This window comes from Lytechinus variegatus, chromosome 3, assembly GCF_018143015.1.
Source record: "Lytechinus variegatus isolate NC3 chromosome 3, Lvar_3.0, whole genome shotgun sequence".
Taxonomy (NCBI): domain Eukaryota; kingdom Metazoa; phylum Echinodermata; class Echinoidea; order Temnopleuroida; family Toxopneustidae; genus Lytechinus; species Lytechinus variegatus.
This window is the reverse complement of record NC_054742.1, coordinates 23,713,461-23,723,974: the sequence shown is the minus strand read 5'-3', so window position 1 is coordinate 23,723,974 and position 10,514 is coordinate 23,713,461. Positions and strand designations below refer to the sequence as shown.

Sequence of the window (10,514 nt, the reverse complement as noted above, 5' to 3'; positions counted from 1 at the left end):
AATTTTTTCATAACTTTATGAAGCATAATTTGCTTCGGGCTATGTGTTCATCATTCCTGGTGCTCACATTGTTTATTTAATGAGATATATAATCATGTTGTGCTTAAACATCCCGTTTTCAAGTCAATGTACACCAAATTTATTTCCTCGCACTTCATGTTATCATTGTCTTATGGAGTGACATATGCTTTTTTTACATGACTATATACTTAGAGTGATTGCCCCTTTTAAGGTCTGAATATAAAACATTTCCAGTCCGTGATTACGTTCGCATTAGTGGATTGGTGAGATATGTCTGCTCTTCATGAATTCCTAGGACTATCAAAAAGTTTTAGCTCGCGCTTCACACTTGCATCATTTGGTCAGGATTGAAATACATATGGTCTTAGTGGATTTCTACAAACAAGCCTTAGAATTCTCCTCTTCAGGTCTAGATTTCAACAATTTTCAGCTCGCGCTTTTCGCTCGGAATATTTGATTTATAGTCTTTCGGTGTAATTTTATCAAAATGAGCAAGTGCTTGGCGCTGGAATTAGATGATTATGGTGAAATATATCTGCTCTTCATGAATTCCTAAAAGCTGTCCTTTTCTGGTTTGAGTATCAAACATGTTGGGTTCGCGCTTCGTGGTCACATCATTTGGTTACTGAATTACATATAGTATGTTTGTTTGTCTCTATTTCCATATAAAAATAAAATATATACATGTTCAATTTTTTTAAAGAAATCGTATAGGTCATATAAAATATGGAAGATGTCCCATTTCAGCGGTAATAACAAATTACCACTGTTCCTCCATGGGGTCCTTAGTCTTAATGAATTCTTTCAAACAAGCCTTAGAATGCCCCTCTTCAGGTCTGATGTTCAAAAACTTTCATGTCGCGCTTCACGTTCGCAATATTTGATTAGTGAAATAAAATATCAAGTTCATGAACCAATGACTACAAAAGGGCTTCATGTGTGAAGGTGTTATTCTAGCAAAATCAGCGAGCCTTAGAAGGTATAGTAACTGTTAGGACTACCAAGTGGCGTAACTACGGGGGGGCATGGGGATACGTGCCCCCCCCATCGGTTGGCAAAAAAAAACGGGGAAAAGGAGAAAAGGAGGGAGAAAGGGAGAGAAACGTATTGGGAAGAAGAAATTATTTTTCATTAAAATGTTATATTATATTATAATTATGTTATGTTATATTAAATAACATTTTTTTCATAACTTTATGAAATATAATTTGCTCAGGGCCTATAGGTCTTCATTGTTCCTGGTTTTCGCATTGTTTGACGAGATGGATAATCCTGTTGTACTAAAACATCCCGTTTTCAAGTTATATACACCAAATATATTTCCTCGCACATCGAATTATTGTTTTATGTAGTGACATGCTTCTTTTTCATGACTATATACTTAAAGTGATTGCCCCATTTTAACGTCGTTCAATAAAACATTTCCTTCCGTGCTTACGTTCGCATTATCAGATTGGTGAGATATGTCTGCTCTTCAGTCTTCATGAAATCCTAAAATCAGTCCTTAAAATGTCCTTTTTCTAATATGAATATCTAAAATTTTAACTTGCGCTTCGCGCTTGCATCATTTGGTCAGAGAAATACTATGGTCTTCGTGAATTCCTACAAACGAGCCTTAAAATGCACCTCTTCAGCACTGAATTTCCTAAATTTTCCGCTCGCGCTTCGCGCTCGTAATATTTGATGAGTGAGATGGGTATGATAATCATGATTACAATGACTGCAAAAAGTGCTTCATATGTTTAGATGTAATTCTAACAAAATCAGCATGCGCTTGACACTCTCATTAGATGACTTTGGCGAGATTATGTGCACTCTTAACGGATCCCTTGAAAAATCGTTCTTAAAATATCCCTGTTTGAGGTCAATATATACAAAAATTTCAGCTCGCACTTCGCGCTCGCGTCGTTTGGTTAGCGAAATACGTATGGTATTCGTGAATCCCTACAACAAGACTTAAAATGTCCCTCTTCAGGTCTGAATTTCCTAAATTTTCAGCTCCCGCTTCGCGCTCGCAATATATGATTAGTGAGATGTGTATGTTAATCATGATTACAATGACTACTAGTGCTTCATGTAATTAGATGTAATTCTAACAAAATCAAAAAACGCTTGGCACTCGCATTCGATGACTATAGTGAGATATGTATACTCTCAATGGGTTCCTAAAATATAGTCATTAAAATGTCTCGGTTGTAGTCAATATATACAAAAATTCAGCTCGCGCTTCACGCTCGCATTGTTTGTTTAGCGAGACAGACACATATCATGATTGATTGCAAAAATTTGCCTATCATGTCCCTTTTTAGGTCTGAATATTATAAAAATTTAGCTCGCGCTTCGCGCTCGCATTATGTGATCAGTGAGATGCGTATCCGTTTAATGACACTGCCCTTAAAATGTCTATATTAGGTCAGTATACCTGGCAACTGAGCGCGCTTTGCGCGCTCACTTAGTAACTCAATTTGTTGGTGCCCCCCCCATGCCGTGACCCACGGTACGCCACTGGGACTACCCCTTCAAAGAAACAAACAAAATTTTGAGCGGCTGATTGGGAAAAATATGGTTGAAAAAAAAAAAGATCGCCCCCCCCCCCTATTGGCGCAAGCTGGATCCGCCCCTGACAAGCTATTGACCGATAGCACGTTAGTATTATCACACTAACCTTGGACACATTGAAGGGAAAATATAGTTTATTCGTAATTAAAATGCAGACATAATCTTTATCAGGTCATAAATGCTGTTAACATAGAAATAACGAGGGGCAAACATGTTAATTATGCTGTAAATGTTATAGGCCTTCAACGGGCTTCGGGTATTTACAGAAGAGATGTTGCAATCCGCCTGTTTACAGACCAAATCAGTCATGTCATACATATTATGGATAATTTATATTTTAATCTGAATAGAAAACGGAAAACGGCTGTATCTATTAAACAGAAGATTAATAAAGAAATATATATTCTCATTTGCATTCATATATTTATTCAAATGCTATTTTCAATTTTTGTAAATAGATTTCTAATAAAAAAAATTCAAGCAGGTCAATCATTGTACAAAATTCATTCAAAGCAAGCTGTCGCACGGATTTACTACATCTACATTAAAAAAAGACAAAAGACCCCACCCCACAAAAAAGCCATTCGTTTATTTAATTACACACATTTTTCTGGGGGAGGGGACAACACAAAACAAATTTTGATCTGAATAAAAAAAATCTAATTCACACAGTAATGACACAATTTAGTCCAAAGCTCCAGACTCTAGCTAAAATGAAACCGAGTTTTGGGGTGTGTTTTTTTAAGTCCACACACGGTGTATTCTCATTCCCACAATTTGATTAAATGTTTTTGGAATAATGTTGAGCCCCGTATTTAAAAATGAAAGATTTTGGTGTTGTTGAACATTCAAGATTTGTGCAAGCTTTCACTTCAAACAAATACAAAATTGGCTAAAAAGGCAAAATTTAAAAAACAACGCAAATTATAAAGTTATGAGCCTCTGTTAAAAAACACTTCATTTTGTAACATTTCATTCTTGACCTTTCTTTATTCAAGGCATCTGCACCTGATAACATAATCACATCATTACTTTTGTTGTACCATATGGGAATGGTTTTTGAATCTTGCTAATGATCAGTTACATCGTTTTGCGGATTTTCATAATTATTCCATGGGCACAAGGGTCCTTTGCAGAAAGCTTTATACTAAAACGAATCTGAAAAAAGGTCAAAATGTTTTCACAATGATTGGTTAAAAACTTAAGTTGCGTTTTTTTTTACTTGTATTTTGAATGTACCACTTCCAGTTACACGCCCCATTATTAATTTCTCTCTCTCCCTCCCCCTCTGTCCTTTCCTCTGTTTCTCTAACTCTCTTCCCCCCCCCCCCTTTGCATACAAACGCACACATTTATTTTTCACTGAGATTTTGCCCTCTCCTTTAACTTTTTTTATTACACCCTTTACCACCTTCACCCTATCTTCACACCTAAGATTATTTCAATTTCAATATATATTCATGGTGTTCATAGTTTTAGAAACATAATACAGATACAATTTGTATGCGAAGATGCCCTTCATAAAGATGCGATTTTTTTTGTCTCGAATTCTATATTTTTCCCAGGAAAAGAAATTAACATTGGGTTACCTTTTATCTGATACGTCCTTTATTATAGGTCAATACATTTTATTAGTAACGCTCCATTATTATAATCTACTCCAATCTCTACCAGTACCGACTGTCTTTACACATGCACTTGACCGCAGAACTTTACGGGGAACAGTATACAGACTCATTTTCACAACTTGCAAAGTAAATTTTATTTGTGAGATTCACAATATGTTGTTGGTGATCCATGAACATAAATAAGATATACAAAGTAACATATTTTGCGTGGTAATAGGGTAGGGGAGTCTTTGAAAACGAACGGAATCTTTAAATATTAAACATTAAATAAATTTTCGTCAAAGGAGATCTCTCTTTCATGAACGTTTATGAAGAGGACATAAATTCTTGACCAAATCAGTTTGATATAATATTCCATGCACAAGGTCTGTTGGTCTAACTAGTTATAATCATTTAAAACTTTAGTGATCATGTGTGATTAATGCATTAATCGTAATAGAGATTTAGAACTGGAAAGTTGTCGTAAATAAAAAATGAAATTAAAAGCATAAATTGAAATGATTTTTAAAGCTGTGGGATATTTCATATCTATCCACAGTTTATTATGCATTGGGTCAATGAAAAGGGCAACAACTAGTAACCGTGAGGCGTTCTTCCTTCTCTGTATAACATGTAACCAGTGAAAAGAAGCGGACGATCACGTGATGCGTCCAGAGAACCGGGTCCTAATCGCAGAAAGACTTGGTCACCACGTTCGAGTTTAACCATGACCGAGGCACTGGCTGAATCGAGCGGGTTAGGAGTGGAAGGGGCGATAGTCTGGATCACTTGGGATGTCGCTGATTGGAGATCTTTCCCGTTTTTTAGTTTCAGGAGTTCTATTTGTGTCGTCGCACCCATTGTCGTACTGGAGAAGGAGTAGTAGAAATAGTAGACGCCTTCGAGAGGAGCTGCATGAAAAGAGAAAATCGTGATTTGGGAAGAAAATGGATGATCGCGGGGCTGTGATGGGAGTTATTACTGACCCATCCAGTTTTGAAACAAAGATAACATTTCATATTACAATTCTTATTGATTTTTAATCAAAAAATCTTCAAATGGGCAAAAAATATATAATCTGTATGTTCCTCCTTGTCCAAAACAGCAATAGACTTTTTTTTTCACCGATCTACATCTGTGTTTCTATATTTTCGTACCCCTTTCTCCACTTCTCTCCCATTTTTCTCACCAGTGATGGTGTACAGGGGAAATCAAGGGTGTAATTTTGGACTAAGTGTATGATTTAGAAAACTTGAATTACGAGTGAGCGAAAAGACAGAATATAACAATCAGCATAAGTCAATTTGATTTTAATGTTGTCTTTTGGTCAAAAAAGTAATTGAAGAAAATCAAAGAAACCGATAATTATCACTGATTTATTTTCAATAGGCAATGGACTAATCAGTATTATTGTAAAGCTGAGAATCTCGGACGGTATACCAATTTTAGAAAGAAAATCAAATGTATAAAAGTTCCATATTTGCTCTTTTAACTCAAAATAAAAGAAAATTACCAAATTATAACAAATTTCCGTTTGTTTAAAATAATGCTTGCATATCCATAATTTCATTAAACAGATGCGTTTTCAAGGATTATCTCCCGTGGCTATATAAATTATCGTCAACAAAACAGAGCGTTCAGTGCGACAAAAAAAAAAACCACATGCTTGTTATTCACTATTGTTAGAGGGGACGGGATGCTCCAGCCTCCTACTTGGGTAATGCACAAGGTTTTATGATACCAGTAACCTATGTGTGCTCAAACTGTCAAATGGGAATGACAATGTTTGGACACTATTTTGCTTAAAGGGGTATTTCACCCTTACAATAAGTTTATCAATAAAAGCAGAAAATCTAAAGAAAAATATTGGTTAAGGTTTGATGAAATCAAAGAATAAGGAAGATAGTCGTCACGACATTCCTTTTTTTTAATTTGTGACGTCATATACCAGCAGCTTTGTTATGTTACAAAAATGTATTAAAAGATTGATATGAATTGAGATGAAAATAAATCAAAATGAATAGAAACATATTTCTTATTGGAGGAATGAAATGATGACGTCTGATGATATATCCACCGCACAAAGAAAACATTTTAAACAGTTTTGACAAAATGGCGTTTTGTTTTTAGAAACACGACGGACATCGTCACATGGAGGAATTGCTCGTCTGTGACGTCACAGAATCAATATTTTAATAAATCACAACTCTGTAATTCTCCGATGGATTTTCATCAAACCGTCGTATTTCAGTATATATATATATATATACATATTTCATATATCCTGCTTGTACTAACATTGTATGGGTGAACTTCCTTAATCAGTTTCCACCATACTGAGACAGTTGTTCTATGTCCTGACCCAAAACTAATTTTATTTTTCTAATAAAAAACGTACAATAATGGACGGATCATAAATGGATGTAACTAAATATTTTTGTTCAATAATATACGAACCTCACAATAGTGTGATTTTTTAAAAATTATATTTGGGGTGTATTGTATGTTGGATAGACTCAGCACAGACATGCATGTAGATCTAAGCAGTATACAACACAATTAATAAATTCATTAAAATACCACTTTTGTAAACGAAAAAAATCATTTTCATGCAGTTGCATCGAGGCTATCTTTTTTTTTTTTACCAGAGCGCGCTCAAAGAATTGAATTTTCGGCATATTTTGTGTAGGCCCCCTACCGGTGGAAAGTAACATTTCAAGAAGTGTCATTATCAATCTCTATTTTTAATATAGAAAAAAAAAGAATCAAATTTATATGATGAAATGTTGTAATGGAAACTGACAGTGTAAAAAAAAATCAGGTATTTGTTCCCAAGAACAAGATAAAATAAGCCAAACATTGCCAACCTTATTTCCCCACTCGGGATAGTAACAGTTCAAGGTTATATCATAACCTTGTTCATTGACTGAGTAACAGCCTCCTACAGTATAATTACCTTTGAATCGCCCCGTGATGACATCCAGAACTTCACCGATATTGATATAGATCTTTTTTGAGTTCCTATTAAAGCCCCCAATGTCCCTGGGATCAGAGGATGCGCTGATGGGAGTCGTCCTCTCTACCGTGAATGCGATAGTTCTCTCGTATTTCAAGCCAGCCGACACGGGCGTGAACATTACAAACAACGAAACTATACATGAAGCAATCAGGATGTTGGTGATTGTTGAAACCGACATTGTTGCTCGAATCAAGCTGCAATTGAACAAACACAATGAATAACAAATAAAATATGCCAACATTACCATTCCATAAACAATATCATAACCTCGTCCTCCTTAGGCTTAGCATATGCCTTTGTCAGACTGAGATAAATTTCAGTATCAACTCGTTTGATTGAAATTTCAATATCCTAATCGAATAGCCTTAACGGGTTAATATCACTTCAAAGCGGCAAGGCCTCGTAGTTTCTGACATTACTATCTAGAATGTTCTTTTAATAAGCTTACTTTAAGAAACAAATTGATAAAGAAAACATTTACCAATAATCATCGAACTCGCGACTCATTAGATCTTCAATGATTCTATTTCACAATCCTACTAAAAGCGACACGTCGACAGTTTGAGCTCTGTATAGGAAGATACAAATGATTTGTGAAAAAATGTCCCTAGAATTGATCATTTCTTTTACATTAAATGAACGAAAAATTCAATTACCTTTTAATCCTGGTTTCAGACTAAAATGTCCGTAATCAAGTCATTCGCCCGATCACCACGCCTTGAAATGTGACTCTTTCTTGAGATCTATCAGGCTGTAAATAGTTTAGATCAGTGATCTATCATCTTCGTATCGACGTTTCCTAATTGGCTCGAGATGCGCTTGGATGAACTTGAATACTTGGAATCCAATTTGCATACATTACTTGTTGCGATGTCCTGCAAACATCACGCAAGCTTTCAGGTGGTCAAGAACAAGATTTTTGACTAAAAGTGTGCATGTAGTTTGAATGTTTTGGTATATCGATCTTTTGTGATACATTCCATTATCGATTTCGAAAACAGGTGGTAATTTATATCAAATATCCTGGCTCGTGAAATATCAATGTTACGGATGTTTCTTTTTTAGAAACGTAGGGCCCGTGTCATGAAATTATCACAATTCCAGCTCGACGCCATCTTTATGGAAAGCCAAGCTGGACAATGCAATCCTATAATTGTTAAGATGCAGATGCATTAAATCTGCTCTTGGAAAGCATGTACGTATGTCAAAGGCGATTATTGGTTTTCTCATAAAGATGGCGTCAAGCTGAAGTTATGCCACTCTCATGAAAAAGAAACTGCTACATTTCTGTTTCAAAATGTTATTAATGAAATTATGCATTAATTTTTCGAGCGACTATGATGTAACTCAAGGCAAGTCTCCCCCCCCCATTCCCCAAAAAGCAAAGTTACAAGGTACAGCGCAGCTCATACTCTACTATAATGCTTTGTATGATAATATCCTGCTGTTAATCACATAGTACCTATATTCACCTCACCTGGGTCGAGTGTGGCAAATGTGGACAAATTCCTTGCCGATATTAGGAACCCTCTGATTGACAGAGAAGAGTCAGGACTATTACATCAAACGCTTCCTCTAAAGAATCAGAGGTTTTTTGCTCCCCAAACCATTTGGTCTAATTGCAATTTAGCACATTTACCACTTTGTTTAATTTCCAGTTAAGCTATACCGATTTGGTATAATATCCACTTAGTCCATTTAGTCTAATAATAGTAAGATAAACGTATTTTGAGCCAAAGTTTCATTTGACAAACTAGTATGTATAGGTGGAGTTGAAATTAGACCATCTGGGAGACCAATAGTGTAGACCAAATTGGAAGAACAAATGTGCTTTGCTCACTGTCTTACGAAGAAGACAAATTGCTTATAGACCAAGTTAACATAAACCATTTTTTTTTCAACTTTAGCTGTAATACGATTAAAAAAGGACTGAAAAATGTGCTTGGCATTTTTCTTTTTTTTCGCAAGGTCTTGCATTACTTTATGAACAGTTTTATGGCCAATGCCGTTGTGACGAGATATTAAATAGACTTATTATTGATCATTAAAGTAAAGACAAACAAGTAACAACTCCCCTTTCCACCACAGAAAGGTTATATTTATTTTTTGCTCAACCCTCATTCTGAAGGAATTATATAAGGCATTTTGAGACATATAACCATTTTATTGTATCTTATTTATTGAAAAAAAAATGGAAACGATAATATGAAAATAATGCAGTACTGAAGTCATTTGATTTTTGTTATCAATATATATTTACAATGTATTTGTATCATTTGTGTTTCCGTAGCGAGGCTGTTGTTTTTCTTGGAAATAAGCTCAGATACCACATACCAGCCTTGATGTCTCCATATTTTCATGTACATATAAAATACAAAGATCAAACATAAAAGTAAAATGAATATAAAAATGATACACCGTACAAAATTTTCGGTAAAATTTTTACCACCATATGTGTCCAACCGAATTTGGGGCAGTATTTTACCCAATGCGGGAAGCATATTATCCAATGTCCAGTAAGGTTAAAAAAATAATCAGCAATTACTTTAGAATGGGCAAAATTTTTCATCACACTGCAATAAAAATGCCCATAAGAAATGCCCAATGTTAAATGGACACATAATTACCCTCATGGACCACTTTTACCCAATATTTTGTTAGAGTGTATAAATATACAAACATGCATGTATCTACAATTTTTTTAAATCTGAAATTTGTTGAAAAATGTACACTTATACGTTGAAAGAATAAAGGTGGAAATCAATCATTATTGCTTGAAACTGTTAGCAAACGCTCCATTCGGTAACTCAAAACAATCTGAGGGTAATCATGTTTCCAGTCAACATTAGGCATTCATTTGGGAATTTTATTCATCCAGTGTGATGAAAAATTTGCTCATTCTATACAGTAATTGCTGCTTATTTTTTAACCTTATTGGACAATATGCTTCCCATCACATTGGGCGAAATACTTCCCAAATTGGTTGGACATATGACCCTCGTGGTGGTCATTTTACCTAATATTTTTTTACAGTTTGCTTGGAGTGCGTATCTCAGAGCAATACAGTTTTATCTAATTTTGTAAATTTTGTGTAATGTTACTATATTTATAGATCATTATCCCCTTTCGACAGGACTGTATTGTCTATTTGATCAGAGTAGCAATAAACGCAACAACTAACATCTGATATCAAACGATATTAGTATTCCCGAGTTATGGAAGCTATATAGCTGATAAAATAGTAATAACCTTCTGTTCATCCAGGGTAGTATGGCGGTATCAAAACCTTTACCCCAAGTTTCGACCAG

At 35.0% G+C, this 10,514-nt stretch overlaps 1 protein-coding gene across 2 annotated transcripts; it reads right to left on the bottom strand.

Annotated features, from left to right (window-relative positions):
• Positions 1-2,471: 2,471 nt before the first annotated feature.
• Positions 2,472-7,986, bottom strand: LOC121410559 (complement C1q tumor necrosis factor-related protein 3-like). 2 transcript variants are annotated; one of them, XM_041602726.1, is made up of 4 exons: positions 7,863-7,977; positions 7,688-7,774; positions 7,144-7,400; positions 2,472-5,098 (listed from the first exon to the last, which is right to left on the bottom strand). In XM_041602726.1, the coding sequence occupies exons 2-4, from the start codon at positions 7,711-7,713 to the stop codon at positions 4,782-4,784; spliced, it is 600 nt and encodes a 199-aa protein (XP_041458660.1). In that variant the 5' UTR covers positions 7,714-7,774; positions 7,863-7,977; the 3' UTR covers positions 2,472-4,781. The 2 variants fall into 2 exon arrangements, with proteins under 2 accessions (XP_041458660.1, XP_041458661.1); XM_041602727.1 differs by lacking the exon at positions 7,688-7,774 and having other exon boundaries at positions 7,863-7,986.
• Between the last annotated feature and the right edge of the window lie 2,528 nt (positions 7,987-10,514).

Coding starts and splice junctions, on each gene's coding strand:
- LOC121410559 (XM_041602726.1), bottom strand. CDS start 7,713: ATGAGTCGCGAGTTCGATGATTATTG. Junction 7,401..7,687: donor CGCGAGTTCGATGATTATTG/GTAAATGTTTTC, acceptor GTTCAATTGCAG/CTTGATTCGAGCAACAATGT. Junction 5,099..7,143: donor CATCACGGGGCGATTCAAAG/GTAATTATACTG, acceptor CTTTTCATGCAG/CTCCTCTCGAAGGCGTCTAC.